General features: G+C 68.4%; 1 protein-coding gene across 1 annotated transcript in view; it reads left to right on the top strand.

The window, feature by feature from the left end:
- Nucleotides 1-17373, top strand: part of NOTCH1 (notch receptor 1) — a 44068-nt gene that overhangs the window by 13369 nt on the left and 13326 nt on the right. The window contains exons 3-18 of the mRNA XM_058693563.1: nt 4745-5007; nt 5490-5828; nt 7878-8000; nt 8435-8668; nt 9008-9163; nt 9393-9578; nt 9891-10004; nt 10765-10878; nt 11062-11295; nt 11387-11497; nt 12067-12259; nt 13441-13586; nt 13801-13914; nt 15578-15697; nt 15999-16151; nt 16732-16960. Of these exons, the coding sequence (XP_058549546.1) occupies nt 4745-5007; nt 5490-5828; nt 7878-8000; nt 8435-8668; nt 9008-9163; nt 9393-9578; nt 9891-10004; nt 10765-10878; nt 11062-11295; nt 11387-11497; nt 12067-12259; nt 13441-13586; nt 13801-13914; nt 15578-15697; nt 15999-16151; nt 16732-16960 (2829 nt within the window). The remainder of the gene's footprint in view (nt 1-4744; nt 5008-5489; nt 5829-7877; nt 8001-8434; nt 8669-9007; nt 9164-9392; nt 9579-9890; nt 10005-10764; nt 10879-11061; nt 11296-11386; nt 11498-12066; nt 12260-13440; nt 13587-13800; nt 13915-15577; nt 15698-15998; nt 16152-16731; nt 16961-17373) is intronic.

Genomic DNA, 17373 nt, shown 5'->3' with positions numbered 1-17373 from the left:
GTCTCAGAAACTCCTGGCCGAGCCGCGCAGGGGTGTGTGGGCCTGGCTTCGCGGCAGCGGCCCCGAGTGTTGTGGTTTGGGTGGAAGGCAGTGGCCTTGGCGGGCCTCTGCTTTGCACTGCGGTGCTGGGCTCTGGGAGGAGCTTCAGCCTCCCGTCCGTGCCCACCCCTTGTCACCAGGGGACTCCGGTGATGTGGCGTTGGCTGGCCCGTACAGCAGGAGCCCGAGGGCCCCAGACTCCGCTTCCTGGGCAGAAAGCTCGAGGAGGGGCAGCAGTGGTGATTCGGGGAGGGCGCTTCTAGGCCCGCATTCTGCTCGGCAGAGGTGGAGTTGGTTAAGGAGGGGATGGCTACTTGCATCCAGGTGGCTTCTTGCTGTAAGGACGCGGCCTGCCCGGTGGCGGGGGCAAGGCGGTGCTGTGCTGCCTGGAGGTCCTGGTGGGTCAGCTCTGTGCAGGGGAAGTCCTGTGTCCCCACAGATGCCCTCAGACGCAGCAGCTCAGCTGGGCCGGTAAATCTGTTCCCAGAAACGCGGTAGGAAACACACACATCAAACCCAGCGCTGCCTAGAGTGAGTGCCCTCTGCCCAAACGGCCAGGTCACCAGATGAGGGGCACGTGCGGTCCCCTTGACCCCCCATCCCCGCTGCACTCCTGGGAAACTGAGGTCCCGGCAGGCAGAGTGGGGCGGGGAGCCCCCCCTGCACCCCGAAGTTCCTCTGATCGAACTGCATTTCAGCTGTGCCCCCAGGAGGCACCTGTCCTGGAGAATCTCGGGTTCCTCCTGCGGACACAAGGAGGGGTGCCACCTCACTGGCCCCCACCGGCTGGCGGGGGGGGGGGGCGCAGGGCCCCACCCCCGGACCACAAACTCCTTGAGGGCGGAACTGAGTACAGCACTTCTCACTGCTTAGTCCTTCCGTCTCTTCCTAGTTTGGGGCAGAGGGAGCTGTCATCTGTCCCCTGGGGGTGGCAGATGGCCGCTTAGCTTAGAAAAGAAAACAGCGCAATTTAGAATTAGTCCCGGGTGAAAGGTCGAGGCAACGTCTGCCTCCGGATGCTCCCTGGACTTGCATTTCTATGGAGCGGCTGGCGGGCGGGGAGGGCGGGAGCCAGCACAGTGGAAATATTGAGGCGGGGAACAAAGCCTCCTCGTCCTCGGCTGTGGGACCACAGGCCCGGCAGCCATTTGGCGCTCCTCGCGGGGCAGGGGGACAGGGGGACAGGGTGTCTGCCTGAAGCCCGGCCCCCTGGCGGTCCCTCCACAGCCCTTCCCCTGGAGCCACCCCCCCACCTGTCACTCACCTGCTGCTTGGGCTGCCTGGGGGTTCCAGGACAGGACAGGACCACAGGCAGGGGGAGGAGCAGACACTGGGTGGCCTCCTCCAGGAGGGGCGCAGGGCCGACAGGAGGGCTTGCTTAGGTCACTCGAGGCCCTGAGCTGGGCCCGCTGTAGGAAGCCTCTCAATTTCGAGGCAGGTGTGGGGTACGGTTTTCCTCGTCAAGCCCGCCAGGGGCCTGCACTGACCCCCCCCCCCCCCAGGTCCAGCGTGGAGGACAGACTGGCCACGTCCAAGCAGGGGCCTTATGGTCCCTCCGGCCCCCACAGGGAAGTCTGGGTGGCGTGGGCAGAGGGGGCCCCAGGGGGGCGTCCCCGCAAAGCTCCAGCGTACGGCCAGGTCGGGGGAGAGGCGCTCGCAGGTGCCGAGGAGAAAGCGGGGGTGGCGGGGAGGGTGGCCTCGGGACTGCCCAGACGTCCGCGCTCGCCTCTAGGCCCAGACGCTGTGCCGCGCTGGGTGCTTCCTCTTGGCTCAGGCTCCCGGCCCAGCCCCGGTCGTACCTCGGACCCCACGCACCACACAAAACACCTGCCTCTACTGTTCCGTCTCCAGGGGCCGCCCCTCCTGTAGCTGGGGCGCTGGCGGTGCACGGCAGCCGTGGGGCTGGGCGGCGTGCCTTCGCGGCGGTGTCCGCCTGGCCTGGGCAGGAGCAGGGGAGACAATGGGCCCTGTCAGCTGCCGCCTTCCCCCGCGGAGGAGCCTCCTTGGCTCCTGCCCCGCCCGCCCTGGTTGGCGGCCCGCCGCGCCCGGCTGGGAGCAGCTGCCGCCCGCGTCCCCGGCCACAGGCGCACCTGCTCCCCGGCCAGCCTTTGTCCGCACTACCGACCCCTGATTTATTGGCGTGTTTTCCCTTGCTGGCCCGGCGTAACCCGGCCTCGTTGGCTAGGATGTGACCCGTCCAGGTGGGTTCTCCCACAGTCTTCCCACGGGGGTCCCCACTCGGGGGGGGGGGGGGGCGGGCGGGGGGCTGGAGAGCAGGGGCCCGTTCACAGGGATATTGTCCCGTGGCTGGAGGGTCTGGGGTGTGCGTCCGGGCAGAGCCTTCTGGTGCCTCTGGGGACGCCCAGCGTCCTGACGAGTTAGGGATTGGTCTGGTGGCAGGGGAGCCCCAGGGACACCCTCTGGGACCACGAAGGCCTCCCCCCGCCTCAAGCCAGCAGGGCTCAGAGAGGGAGAGGGTGGCGTGGATAAGGCGGGCTCCCACCCTGCTCTGATGACCAAGCGCCCTCTCTCCGGTACCCACCACCCGCCCGCTCCGTCAGCGGCTGGGAAAGAAAAAAGAGCCTTTTCTCCAAGTGGTGAGCGGTGGCCAGCTCCCGCCTGACAATGGAGGGCATTGATAGGTTGGGGGAGGCGCTGCCTTGCCCCCCCCCCCATCCCCCATCGCTGCACTCCGAGCCCACAGTGCCACTCGGGCCGGGACCAGGCGGTCTGTAACTGGATCCGAGCACCCCCTTCCCCAGCCTCCTGGGGTGTGGCCGTGCCGGTGTGAGGGGACCTGCTCCTGGGGTCTGTCCGTCTCACAGGAGCCGGCCGGCCCCACTGCGCCCTTCTGACCAGGCTGGGCAGGAGCCTCACTCCGCCTGAGTTCCCTCCCTGGGGCCCCGGAGGCGACTTGTTTTCTTTAAGCCAGTTGGTTTGGGACTTTTGGCTTCTGACAACAGATGGTGAGCCCCAGTGGCCATTTCGTGTTGTCCTTGTCCGCCGCACCCAAGCCGTAGCCGCAGAGAAAAGCCCTCAGGGAGACAGATGCCTCCCAGGCATGCAGAGACCCCGAGACCCCAGCCCCTCCGGCGGCCACCCCACCCATGCAGGCTTGATTCCAGTCCCTGGGTCAGGTGGGGGGGGGGGGGAGGCAGTGAGGACAAGCAGGCTGCCCTCTGCTGAGGGTGGAGGTCCCCAGTGTGACGGGTGGGCTCTGAAAGCGGGGGTGTTTTCATGTTTGGGAGAGCCCCCTCTTCATCCGGGGACCCGAGGTTCCCCGCCAGCCCCCGCCTCTGCCAGGGGGAGGAGGCCCCGCCCACCCAGGGCCCAGGACTGTGGGTGCAGCGTCCCGGCTGCCTTCCCAGGCCATGGCGGCCCGGGGGCGGGCCGGGGGCACGTTATGCCTCAGAGGCTTTGCCCCTGGGAAGAACAATGCCTGGCTGGTCCCAGAGCCTTTCCTGAGCTTTTCCCTCGAGTACAAGGCCACAAGGTGACCTCGATGGGCAGTTTGTGGCCCAGGCTCCAGAAGCCGGACCGACAGGTGGCCAAGGGAGGCCCTGTGGTGGGGTGACATGTGCTGAGCCCTGTCCCTGCAAAGAAGCCGTGAGAAGCCCCCCCCCCCCCATTCATCTGCTCCTGTTGGAGACTGAGCAGTGCGCTGAGAGGCACAGCATAGACCCTGCAGACATGGTGGCCTTCACCCCCACGCTCCCCCTGCTCCCCAGCGCGGCCGGCTCGCCAAGAGCTCAAGAAGGATGCTCCTCCTGGCACACCTTGATTTCTCCTGCTGGGAAATGGGTTTGTCTGCTCCCAGCTGATGTTGCCTGGACATCGTGCAGACTTGGTGCCAAAGGGGGAGACCGTGTCTGGGCACTAAGTGTGGGTGGGGGATGGGCTGCCAGCTGGGGTGCTCCCAGTGGTGCTCCCGGCAGGTGAGACCCCCTGGCGGGAGCCACTCTGCTGTGTCTGCAGCCTTATGTCTGTTGGTCGTGTGGGTGTTGAAAGAAGAGAAGCCGGGGGGTGCCTGGGTGGCCCAGTCAGTTACCCGTCCGACTTCGGCTCAGGTCACGATCTCGCGGTCCGTGGGTTCGAGCCCCGCGTCGGGCTCTGTGCTGACAGCTCAGGGCCTGGAGCCTGCTTCCGACTCTGTGTCTCCCTCTCGCTCTGACTCTCTCTCTCTCTCTCAAAAATAAACAAACATTCATTTAAAATTAAAAAAAAAGAAAAAAGAAAAAAAAAAGTAAAGCTGCAGACTGTTTTATTACCCAAATAAGGCACGTTGGTTACAGAACAGCTTGAGGTAGGAAGAGGAGACCAGCCCCCCACACCAAAGGGTCTCGGGGCACCCCCTCCCTGGGAGCGGCTGTGGGCCCGTGTGTCCCTTTCTCTGTGGCCACGCAGACGCTCACGAGGGTTTTGCAATCAGGTCCGGCCTCGCGGAGCCTTCCGGTCTCCAGCCCGTCGCCCCAGTTAACATGAGGTGAAATTCACTGAACGTACAGTTCGCCGCTTGAAAGCGCACGGCGCCACGGCACTTGGCCCACGCGTGAGGTCGTGCGGCCCCCGCCGCTGTCTGGTCCCGGGACGTGCCGCCCGCGGCGGGGCCCGACCGCGGCTGGCGCTCCCCGGGGACGGTGCGGGGGGCCGGGGCCGGGCGGACGGGGAGCCGGTGGAAGTAACCACTCCGGCCTGTCTGCTGCAGCTGTAGCGGTGCCTTCGCGGGCCGGCGATGCCAGGCGCCCAACCCCTGCCTCAGCGCCCCCTGCAAGAACGCGGGCACGTGCCACGCGGTGGACCACGGCGGCCCGGTGGACTACGCCTGCGCCTGCCGCCTGGGCTTCTCCGGGCCCCTCTGCCTGACGCCCCGGGACAACGCCTGCCTCGCCAAGCCCTGCCGCAACGGCGGCACCTGTGACCTGCTCACGCTGACCGAGTACAAGTGCCGCTGCCCCCCCGGCTGGTCAGGTGAGGCCCCCCCCTGGCCCCGGCCCTCCCCCCACTGCCCGTGCACCGTGACGTGCTGGGAGAAGGCCAGGGCTTTCTGCAGTCCGTGACCCCCGCCCTCGAGTCCCCGGGCCCCTTTCCAGCCCCGACATCCGCTCCGGGAACCCCGGGGCTCCCTGCCTCTGCGAGGAGGGGGCCCTCCATCTAGTGAGGTCCCCAGGGTCTGCTGGCCCTGCATCAGGAGCTCCGACGGCGAGCTCTCCAGAGAACACGAACTCTGGAGGGGACAGTCTGGGTCCGGTCTCGGGGCCCCCTGCCCCCGCTGGCCGTGTGTCCCGGGAACCTCGGTCCCCATCTCCAGGAAGATGGCCGTGTCCTGTCGTGGGGTCCCGGCAATTAAAGAGACGGTGCTCACAGGTTTGCGCCCGGCTGGCACCTCCACGGTGCCTGGAAGTTGTCCCTGGACCCCGGCGTGACCCCTCCCCACCCCCCCCGCCCCCCAGGGAAGATGTGCCAGCAGGCCGACCCGTGTGCCTCCAACCCGTGTGCCAACGGCGGCCAGTGCCTGCCCTTCGAGGCCTCGTACATCTGCCGCTGCCCGCCCGGCTTCCACGGCCCCACCTGCAGGCAGGACGTCAACGAGTGCGGCCAGAGCCCCGGGCTCTGTCGCAACGGAGGCACCTGCCACAACGAGGTCGGCTCCTACCGCTGCACCTGCCGCGCCACCCACACCGGCCCCCACTGCGAGCTGCCCTACGTGCCCTGCAGCCCCTCACCCTGCCAGAACGGGGGCACCTGCCGCCCCACGGGGGACACCACCCACGAGTGCGCCTGCCTGCCAGGTACTGCCCCGGGGAGGCCCCGGGGGCGCGGGCCGGGCCGGGGCTCGGAGGACGGTGTCCCAGCACACACAGGACGGCGGGCGGGTCTGGAAAGGGGGTACCAGTTAGGGGAGCCTGGCACAGGGTCCAGGCATCTCCCTGGTCTCCCACCTTCTCACTTCTGCCTGGGGGTGGGGTCCGCTGCAGCCGCCCAGCGCTTGTCCCCCATGCCAGGGACCCGGGGTCCCTGCAGCCCCCAGGGCGGGCTCCTGGCTGAGCCTGGCTGGACGGGCGTATCCTCCCCAGTGCTCCGTCTGCCCCGCAGGTGCCGCTGCCCTCATGGCCCCTGGCTCTTCGCCCTGCTCTGAGCCCCTCACCTTGAATTCCCTAGAGCCACGTGCAAGTTAGGGAACGAGGTGCAGCTGTAGGGACATCCTTGTTTGTGCCTCCCCGGGTCTCTTGTTTCCATGTGGTCGGAGCTCACGTCGCTGCCCCCCCCCCCGGGTGGCCTGGATGTGGGGGCTGGTGTGGGACAGCCGCCCCTGCTGGTCCCCCAGCGGCTCCACCGTCCCTGCTGTAGGGGCTGGTCTTCCCGCTGTAGCTTTTGAGTCAGTTTTGCGGCTGGTGATCTAAAAATAATAACATTGGCGAGAGGCTTAAAAACCTCCTGGGTCGGTGGGGTTTGGGTCCTGGGTGCTCAGGGCCCAGCCGACCTGGGGGTGACGGGAGGATTGACCCAACGCCCCCTGCAAAGGGGAAGCGTTTTGCCTGCCTGTCCGCCACCAAGCCCGGGGCCTCGTCACCGCACCAGCCAGCTTTGTGTGCGGGCTCGAAGGGCACGCGTTTCCTGAGTGTCGCTGGGTGTTCCCCTTGGCCCCTGACCACCCCAGGGCTGCTGGCTGGCCAGCTGTCCCTGGGGGCCAAGAGATAAGCCCGCTCGCCAGGCCTGCCCCTGGGTTCTGGGTTCAGATGCCTTTTTGCTGGCCTGGTGACCTCGGGCCTGGGACCTCACATCCAGCCACGTGTCTCAAGAGAAGCCTGCCCTCCAGGGGCCACACTGAGGGCCGGAGGACGTGGGCTGTGGGGCGACCCGCCAGGGGACACCCTGGTCATGGAGCTGGTGCTGGCTCCCGCTGGGGCCAGCGGGGCGAGATTCTCCCGGTGAGGGCTCGCCAGGCTTGTGGGCCGCACGGCCCTGTAGGAGACCCTCGGAGGTACTGGGGTGGGGGGCGGGGAGGCGTGCTCAGGCCCCTACAACAAACGTGGGAGTCAGAACTCGGGCTCCGGGCTCTGATTTGGGGCACTCCCTCCAAAACACTGTCCACTGTCCACTTCGGCTCTTCTAGACCACCTGCTTTACCCCCCAGGGCACCGGTGGGGTGGGCGGCCCGAGGGAGGGGATCGGCTCTCCTCGGGCGGGAGACAGGTTCAAAGGCGCCCCGGGAGGGGCATTAATTAGTAACCGGCTGTAGGTTTGGGCTCTTGCCAGGCGCACCTTTGTTGGTTGATGATTGAACCGGCGGGAGTTGAGCGGGTTAATAGGTGACTGGCGTGGAGGCGACGTTGACAGAGGTTGGCCCGGCTTGGGGGGGAGAAGCGGGCACCACACCTCTGTTCCCGGGAAGCTGAGGGCCGCGTGTCCGCCCTGCCTCCTCCGGGCTTCTGCCTGGAGCTCTCCCCGGCCCCAGCACAGCACCTCACCTGCAGGCAGCACCCGCTTACAGCCGCCCCTGGTTAACTCTGCTACACGGGATTTTTACGACGCCACGTCCAGGATCCCGTGTTCCCAAGTCCCCGTCTGTTCAGCGGGCCCTTTGCACAATGATTCCTCAGAGAGGAACGTGTCACACGTGGGCCCTGGAGTGTGGGGCCTGGTCACACGGGGAACGGGGGGACCAGGGGATGGGGCTTGGACCCCGAGGGCCCCGAGGTGGTGGGCATCCCGGGGCAGGCCCTGAGGGGGGGGCGGCAGCTGGTCCAGAGCGGGGCGTCGTGGGTCCAGCCAGGAAGATGCTGGGGCGAGCACAGATGGGCAGGGCCTGACCGGGCTCCTGGCTCCCCCTGCCGCAGGCTTCACTGGCCAGAACTGCGAGGAGAATATCGACGACTGTCCCGGAAACAGCTGCAAGAACGGAGGCGCCTGCGTGGACGGCGTGAACACTTACAACTGCCGCTGCCCGCCCGAGTGGACAGGTGCACACGCAGGGGAGCGGCCCCTGCCCGACACGGTGCCCGCACAGGGAGCGCGGTCCGGGAAGGGCGGCGTGACCCGGGGCAGCCCCTGCCCGCGACCGGGGGGCCGAGGCCCCCTCCCTACCATCAGCTCGTCGGTGCGGGTCGCGTGCGGCCCCCCAGGCAGGGCCGCGCCACCGTCGGCCCCCCTGGGCTTCAGCCAGGCTGGGGATGGCGGACAAGCGTGGGCCCCCCGCCCCCCCCCCCCCCCCCGGAGCACCGGCGCCCACAGCAGAGCGACGGGGGCCAGGGCCCGGCCGGGCCAGGGGGCCGGGGGCAGCGGGGATACAGCGGTCCAGGCTGCGGTGGGTGCAGGAGTCTGCCTGGGAAGGCTTCCCGGGGGCGGTGGCCCCCGGGCCCGGTGGTCGAGGCGTGACGGGCTGGGCCCTCCGCAGGCCAGTACTGCACCGAGGACGTAGACGAGTGCCAGCTGATGCCCAACGCCTGCCAGAACGGCGGGACCTGCCACAACACCCACGGCGGCTACAACTGCGTGTGTGTCAACGGCTGGACGGGGGAAGACTGCAGCGAGAACATCGACGACTGTGCCAGCGCCGCCTGCTTCCACGGGGCCACCTGCCACGACCGAGTGGCCTCCTTCTACTGCGAGTGTCCTCATGGCCGCACCGGTGCGCGCCCCGGCCACGGGGGGCGGGGCCGGGGGGTGGGGCGTGGGCACAGGGGACGTGGCGCCACCGCCCTGGGCTCCCCCGGCCCTGCCTGGCGTGTGCAGCCTCGCTCAGGCGCACGGCTGATGGCTTTTGCCGAAGGGGCCTTTCCGGAGGGAAGGAGGCCGGGGGTGCCCGGGGCAGGCCTGCTGGTGACGAGCCCCCCAGGGTAGCCTGGGGGTCGTGGGCCCGACGGGGCCGCCGGGCAGCGTGGCCATGGGAGGCCCGTCCCCGTGGAGCCGGGCGGTGGACCCAGGCCGGGAGAGGCAGCGCCCCGCTGACCGCGGCCGCCCCGCCCAGGTCTGCTCTGCCACCTAAACGACGCCTGCATCAGCAACCCTTGCAACGAGGGCTCCAACTGTGACACCAACCCCGTCAACGGCAAGGCCATCTGCACCTGCCCCTCCGGGTACACGGGCCCGGCCTGCAGCCAGGACGTGGACGAGTGCTCGCTGGGTGCGTCGGGCAAGTCGTGCGGTTGGGGGGGGGGGGGTTGCTGGGGAGTCTGGGACATCGACTCCGCCCTCAGAGGGTTCCTGGTCTGACGGGGGGGGCACCCCCCCCCACCTCCAGCAGAGAGGACTGCCAGTCTGATGGGGGAGGCAGGCATGCCCCAGAATGGTCCGGTGGCCAGGGTGCCTGAAGCAGGCTCTCACCGGTGCTGCCCCGCCCCGGCCCCCACCAGGCGCCAACCCCTGTGAGCACGCGGGCAAGTGCATCAACACGCTGGGCTCCTTCGAGTGCCAGTGTCTGCAGGGCTACACGGGCCCGCGCTGCGAGATTGACGTCAACGAGTGCATCTCGAACCCGTGTCAGAACGACGCCACCTGCCTGGACCAGATCGGGGAGTTCCAGTGCATCTGCATGCCGGGTACGTGGAGCCAGCCTCCCGCCTGTTGGGGTGACCCCGCTGCGGCGCCCCTGGCGACCGCTCTGTGCCCCCGGCCTCCGCGCTGGCCCGGGCCGGCCCGCGGGGCACCAGCCCCGAGGGCAGCGCCAGGGCTTGGGGGGCGGGGGGGGCCCGGGAGCCAGGTGAGCCGCAGGAGAACAGGTACGGAGGGTGCTGGCCAGTCGCCTCTGCCGGCGGCTGGCGTGGGCGTCCATCTCTCTGCCCTGAGCTGCGGTGGGGGGTGGCCGCGGCTCTTCACGGACCCCTGTGCCCCCTCCCCGCCCCCCGCCCCAGGCTACGAGGGCGTGCACTGTGAGGTCAACACAGACGAGTGTGCCAGCAGCCCCTGCCTCCAGAACGGCCGCTGCCTGGACAAAATCAACGAGTTTCTGTGCGAGTGCCCCACAGGTGAGGCCCGTCCCCAGCGGGGCTGCTGCCCAGCCCCCACCCTCCCTCTGGGGGAGGTGGGCCCGGAGCTCCAACGACCCACTAGGAGGCCTAGCTCAGGTCTGGGCCTGGTCCTACGGGAGCCCCTTCTCCTGTCCTGAGGGGCACCGGGCAGGTCCCCCAGGGACTGGCCTGCAAGGACTTCACTTCGGGAGCGGTCAGGCCAGGCCACGTCAGGCTGGGCTTAGGGGGAGCCCGGGACCCAGAAATCCTCCCTGCCGCCGGGGCTCCCCTGGGAGCGGGATTATAGTCCCCAGGTCCCCGGGGAGCTTAGGTGGTGGAGAGATGCCAGCCCGGCTCTCTGAGGGCTCGCAGCTGGGAGGGAGTCGGCCTGCCCCGCCCTCCCCACCTCTGCTGGCCTGCAGGAGGGCTCCAGGAGCCCATGGCCGGAGGGTCTGTAGGTCCAGGACGCCGACACTCGGGAGGCCTGGCAGGTCAGAGCCGTGGGCCTGCAAGGTATACATCAGCCGTCCCAGACGCTGAGTGGGGGACCTCGTTCACCGCGGGATGGCTGGGACCGTAGTAGCCGGAGTCTGTATGAGAAAAGCCCCTCCTGCAGGGGCAGGAGCTGAAAGGGAGCAAGAGGAGAGGTCAGGAGGGCTACTGAGCCCTGGCCGGAGCGTGGCCTGGGGAGGGACTCCCTGCTGTGGCCCGGCGGGGGCTCGGCCACGGGGCCCCCCGGCACCCATTGCGTCCGACTGCCTCCCTGTCCTCGCTGCAGGCTTCACCGGGCACCTGTGTCAGTTTGACGTGGACGAGTGTGCAAGCACGCCTTGCAGGAACGGCGCCAAGTGCCTGGACGGGCCCAACACCTACACCTGCGTGTGCACGGAAGGTGCGGGGCCGGTGGACAGAGGGTGGGCAGGCTCCCGGGTCTGGGGAAGGGGCGGGGGGGGGCGGGGGACGGGGAGTCCCATGATGAACGGCACGCTCCCCCCCTCTGCTCCGGGAGAGCCCGGGTGTGGTTGGGGCCTTTCCGGGAGCAGCCGCCCTGAGTGCCCTTGGCCTTGCCCTGCAGGCTACACGGGGCCGCACTGCGAGGTGGACATTGACGAGTGTGACCCCGATCCTTGCCACTACGGGTCGTGCAAGGATGGTGTTGCCACCTTCACCTGCCTGTGCCGGCCGGGCTACACGGGCCACCACTGCGAGACCAACGTCAACGAGTGTCACAGCCAGCCCTGCCGCCACGGCGGCACCTGCCAGGACCGCGACAACGCCTACCTGTGCCTCTGCCTCAAGGGGACCACAGGTGCCTGGGGGAGGGCGGGGGGGCGGGGTGTGTGTGTTGGGGGGACAGTGGGGGGGCCCAGGAGCTGACCTCCGGTGCTGCCCACCGCCAGGACCCAACTGTGAGACCAACCTGGATGACTGTGCCAGCAGCCCCTGTGACTCAGGCACGTGTCTGGACAAGATCGACGGCTATGAGTGTTCGTGCGAGCCGGGCTACACAGGTGAGCGGCCTGGGGCCTAGGGACCGCTGAGGCTCTGCCCCTCCCAGGCCCCTCAAGCCCTTGCCGCAGGGGCCGAGGTCAAGGCCAGCGACTCCGCCGGGTCCCCAGGTGGGCGGGACGGGGCAGGCCTCCACCCAGGGCCCAGCTCTCCAGCTGCCAGCCTCGGCCCGTTGGGGCAGAGACCACGGGAGGCCTGGGGCTCTGACCAGGACCGGGACGGGCACCCTCGAGCCCCTTATCCCTGGTCAGGGCAGACTCCTCTGGGCGTGCGTCCCGTGTCTTCCCCGAAGGCGTCTCTGGGCGGTTGGGCTGACGCCGGCCTTGGCCCCTGGGCCCCTGGGTCCCTGGGCCCCTGGGCCCGGCCGGCTGGCGCTGTGCTCCCGTGCGAAGCCCCCACTTACCCAGGTTACACCTCGGAAGGACCCGGGGAGAGGGGTTGGGTGTCGTCCCCGGTTCAACAGGGGCAAACCGAGGCTCCGAGGGGCCAGAACTTGCTCACGAAGACCCCCCTGCCCCTTCTTCTGGGGGGGCCCGGCTGTGGGTATCTGAGCCCCCCTCCCCGCTTCCAGGGAGCATGTGCAACGTCAACATCGACGAGTGTGCGGGCAACCCCTGCCACCACGGGGGCACCTGCGAGGACGGCACCAACAGCTTCACCTGCCGCTGCCCCGAGGGCTACCACGGCCCCACGTGCCTGTCCGAGGTCAACGAGTGCAGCAGCAACCCCTGCATCCACGGGGCCTGCCGGGACAGCCTCAACGGGTAGGTGTGGGCGGGAGCTCTGTCCCCGGAGGCCGGCGGGCGAGGGAGAGGCCTGCGCGGAGCCTCGGACAGGCCGGGAGCAGGTGCCCCTCACGGGCAAGGGCTCGCAGGGCCCTCGCCGGCTCCTGGTGTGTGCTCAGCACGGCCACGTGTGGTCACGGGGCCCCGGACGCGCTTGTGGGTCAGCGGCAGCCAGCGTGCGTGTGTGTGACACCGGGGTCTACCTTGTTCTCCGTCCTGGCTGCTGAAACGGCTCCCATCCCGCGGAGGTGAAAGGGGCACACCTGGGTCCGTGTTGAGGAGGTGGGCAAGGTCGCCTAAGGATGGGGGTCTGGGGGCCAGCAGCGTGGTCACAGTCCCACCCCCACCTCCAAGCAGGAGAGGGGCTGCAGGTGGAGTTCACCAGCCGTGCCTGTGTGACAGAAGAGCGCGAACCGGTGGGGTTCAGCGAGCTCCTGGCTGAGGGCAGCTGGAGGTGCCGGGAGGGTGGCGCCCAGAGCACAGAACCCCATGCCTCCCCCACACCTCGTCCCGTGCGTCTCAACCCGTGCGGGTTGTTCTAAGGTTAGGCTTGTGTAGCAAACCGCTGGCCTAGCGAGCGAAGCCCTTTTCTGACTTCCGGGAGCCGTTCTAGCCAATCTCCGTCCCGAGGAGAGGGTCTTGGGAAACCGGGTATGTGGCTGGTCGGTCAGAAGTACAGGTGACAGCCCGGCCCCCACGATGGGCGTCTGGCGTGGGTGCTGTGTGTGGGCCCGAGCCCTTCTCCCGGGGCGTCCTTCCCAGGAGCGAGTTGTAGGACACCCGGCTGGCGTGGCCCCCGCACGCGTGGTGTCGGCAGGGCGAGGGTGTGGAGCGGAGGCAGAGCTCACCTGGTTCCTGACACCTGCTCCGCACCCAGCGCTGGCCTCGTGGATGGGGCTGTTGATGCGGGCGGGGACCTCGTACTCTGTGTCCAAGGCCACGTGGTGGGTGAGTGGCAGGTGGCCTTCTGACGACTGCCCGGATGTGGCATGGCCACACCCATGCCGCCCTCTTGGGCGGGGTGGGGGCTGGGGTCCCCCCGCGAAAGGACTCTCGGGTGGGGGTGCCCCCCCACCCCCACCCCGTGCCATTAGGCCTGGGGACGGCAGCAGGGCCGGGAGCTTGGGCGCACTTGAATGGCGCCGTGGTCACCCCTGCAGGTACACGTGTGACTGTGACCCCGGGTGGAGTGGGGCTCACTGTGACATCAACACCAACGAGTGTGAGTCCAACCCCTGCGCCAACGGGGGCGCCTGTAGAGACATGACCAGCGGCTACGTGTGCACCTGCCGTGAGGGCTTCAGTGGTGAGTGGGGCCGGGCAGGGGTGCTGGCGCAGAGCGGGCCCTCGGGGGCGCTGGGACCGCGGCGCCTCGTTCCTGTCTCCCGCCACAGGCACCCGCTGCCCTCAGGGCAGACCCTCCGGGGTAGGCTCGGCGCGGGGCTCTCCCTCCACCGTAGGGGGCCCCTTCAGAGCCTCTGGGGTGACGGGCGCACTCACCACCGGCCCTCTGTCTCCAGGGCCCAATTGCCAAACCAACATCAACGAGTGTGCGTCTAACCCGTGCCTGAACCAGGGCTCGTGCATCGATGATGTGGCCGGCTACACGTGCAACTGCCCGCTGCCCTACACAGGTGAGGGCGGGGCCCGCGGGTGCGGGCGTGCGTGGCACAGTGCGTGCCCGGTGGCTTTCCTGGGGCCGGCCGGGCCTCCTGACTCAGTAGGTACACCCAGAGTTCCGCTCGCCACGTGGAGGCTGAGGGCTGGCCACATTCGGGCCTCGTTCCGCAAATTTCTGCCAAAGTCACACACGACTATATAGGACACTGGACAGCGATCTTAATACGAGCGTGTCCCAAGTACTTGGTTTGGCCAGCCTGCCTGGGAGGGGAGGAGATGGGGTGCTGCACAGCAGAGCCACGAGCTAGGCCTGGGCTGCTGGCCTCCACGGCCCAGCGTCCACACTGCATGGGCCCCTGGGGGCCGGACTGCCCCCCCTCCCCCCCCCCACCTTGCTGGCCGGGCCTGAGGGATTCCTTTGACGGCGGGCCCTCTTTGTGTCGGGGAAACAAGGAGCCCTCTGTTAGCGCCGAGCAGAGGCGGGAGGCATTTCCCTGGGCGTCCCAGCGTCTGCCGTTGGCCCGGCCAACGGGATCGCAGGAAATGGTCCCCTCCGTGGAAGAGATTTGCAAAGTGTTAAAAAACAAAAGTCCACAACCACTACTGTCCCTGGGTCCCACTGGGAGTGGGCCGAGGGCGCTGCCGCTGGGGACAGCCTCGGGCCTCCCTGCTGACGAGCCTGGAGGTCCCGAGAGAGTCCTGTCCGGCCAGGCTGGCGGTGGGGGTGGGGTGGGGAGGAGGGGGCCCGTCTCCGTGCTGGTGGCTCCCACCACACGAGGCAGTCTGTGGCCAGAGCTGGGGACCTGGATTTTCTCTCCTGCATTGGTGAGGCAGCTTGTGGCCGGTAGCCGCCCAGGGGCCCCTTGCCTGGGACGCACGAGTCCCTTGCAGATACAGCATCGGAGGCTGGCGGGCCTGGTGGGGAGGAGCCGGCCTGTGCTGACCTGCTTCCCGTCTGCCCACTTCCTGCTTCCCTCTGCACAATTGTCGGAAACTCTGGCGAATTTCCTGCCTGCCTAGGTCACCGTGGAAACAGATAGAAAGAAAGGCCTTGGAAACTCACACCAGCAGGCCAGGGAGATAATGGGCTACGGGGAAGATAGTGCTTCCTTTCTTCCCCGGGAATCAGCCCCCATGGCCGTAAACAGGAAGGCTGTCCGCTGGGTTTCCATGGAGGAAAGTCGCCCCAGTGCGACCCGCTTCTGGCGAGACTCCCTTCCCTGTGCCGGGGTCCTGTACCACAGGTGCTCCCTGACGGGGAGGGGTGCTCGGGGCCGGGGCTCCTCCCCTGCCGTCCGGCCTCTGCTCGGTGGCCTCCGTGACCGGCCGCGGGCTGCCTGTGGCCCCAGAGCCCCTGGGAGGAGCTCTAAGGCCTCCAGGAGACCAAGAGAGGGCGTGAGGCCGGGAGCAGGCACTCCCGAGGGGCTGAGGCCCAGGCCGTGTCCTGCGGGGACAGTTTTGGAGCCAAGTAGCCCCCTGGTTTGGGTTCTCACTCCGCCAGGAGCTCGCCCATGGTCCCGAGGGCAGCACCACCCCCCACCCCCCTCCTGACCCACGGGGCTGTCAGAGGACTCTGGCGGCTCAGGGGCCATCAGGGCCTCCGTCGGGAGATGCCATGGGGCATTGGTCCTCTGGGCCAGGCCCCCTGGGTCTCAACGCTGTCCCCCTTGCCCTCAGGAGCCACGTGTGAGGTGGTGCTGGCCCCGTGTGCCCCCGGCCCCTGCAGGAACGGTGGCGAGTGCCAGGAGTCCGAGGACTTCGAGAGCTTCTCATGCGTCTGTCCTGCAGGCTGGCAAGGTGAGGCCTCCCGGCCCTGCAGCCCTGCCTGGGTTCGCTCTCCTGCGGCGGGAGGTCTGGGGGGCTCCCCATCTCTGCAGGCTGCAGAGCCACCTGTAGGGGCTCCGGAAGCAGAGATGGGCCTGGCAGGGCCCTTCCCACCCCCAGTTTCTGTCTGCTTGGCCCCAAACTGGGGGATCGCAAGTCAGAGAGCCCCCTTCCTTCCTGGGGTGCCCCCAGGGGACGGTCCCGGGGCAGAGAAGGCTGCCGGAGAGGCCTGGAGGGTGGGGGCTGAACTGTCGGCCCCCTCCTCCTCCCCCAGGACAGACGTGCGAGGTCGACATCAACGAGTGTGTTAAGAACCCGTGCCGCCACGGCGCCTCCTGCCAGAACACCAACGGCGGCTACCGTTGTCGCTGCCGCGCCGGCTACACGGGGCACAACTGCGAGACGGACGTGGATGACTGCCGACCCAGTGAGTGGCGGGGCCCGCTTGGCCACCTGTTAACGCGGTTTTCTGGGCAGGACCTGTGGTTTTCTGGGCAGGCGCGGGGCAGGGAGCGGGCTGGCACCAGGCGGGAGGACCCACGACGCAGTGCCCGGGGACGTGCCCAGGACACTGGGCTCAATTAGAGGAAGTGCTGGGGGGGCGCGGTGGGGGGGGGGGGGGGCTGCTGCTTGCACAGCTGTGGGCCTTGCGCGGACCAGGGGCAGTAGTTCTGGGTGGTTCCAGAAGCCTCCCGAACCACCGCCCCTCCCCGTGGGCTGGGGTAGCTCCTCCCATCGTGCAGCCTTATGGGTCCTTGTCATGACCCAGCAGGGAGCAGGGCTCTCCGACCCCGGGTCATAGGACGCTGAGGCCCAGACAGGTGTCACCAAGCGGTCAGGGGACACGATGGCGCCAGCCTCGTCGGCCTGACTGTTGAGCTTACACATTCTGCCCCTGCCCTACCGCCTGGGGCCTAGGAGTGGGGGGCCGTGGGCCCCAAGCTTTGGGGGGACGCCGCAGCCCACCCTCAGGCCTGCCTTCTGTCCCCCCCCCCCCCCCCCCCCAGACCCGTGCCACAACGGCGGCTCCTGCACGGACGGCGTTAACACGGCTTTCTGCGACTGCCTGCCTGGCTTCCGGGGGGCCTTCTGCGAGGAGGACATCAACGAGTGCGCCAGCAACCCCTGCCACCACGGTGCCAACTGCACCGACTGCGTGGACAGCTACACCTGCACCTGCCCCACGGGCTTCAGCGGCATCCACTGCGAGAACAACACGCCCGACTGCACAGAGAGGCAAGGGCGCCGCACGGGGCAGCAGGCCGCGGGGGCCGGGCACACCCAGCGGGTGTCCACCTGGCCGGCTCTCCCCACCCACCGCGGCAGGCGTCGTGTTCTAAACAAGCCTTGGTCTGCCGACCAGTGTGAGACCCGGGAGCCCGGGGTGGGGTTTCTCCTGGAGAACGGGTGTGCCCCCTTCTGTCAGCCTCAACTCTGTGGCCCGTCTTGTTTCGCTTTTTCCCTTGGCCGCCGGGAAGCTCAGCGCTCAGCGTTCTCGCACCCTCCGACACGCTCATCTACTTTGTCCGTGCAGATTCCGGTTCCTTCCTCATGTTTATGTTAACTACCACATACCCGTGTGTTTAAAGCTCTTCCCGGCGTGACTCGTAAAGGGGGCAGAGGAAGTGGGCGTAAGGTGCCGTGAGAGC

Source organism: Neofelis nebulosa, chromosome 12 (genome assembly GCF_028018385.1).
Source record: "Neofelis nebulosa isolate mNeoNeb1 chromosome 12, mNeoNeb1.pri, whole genome shotgun sequence".
Lineage (NCBI taxonomy): Eukaryota > Metazoa > Chordata > Mammalia > Carnivora > Felidae > Neofelis > Neofelis nebulosa.
Note: the sequence above shows the minus strand (reverse complement) of the source record. Positions and strands in the feature narration are given on the sequence as shown.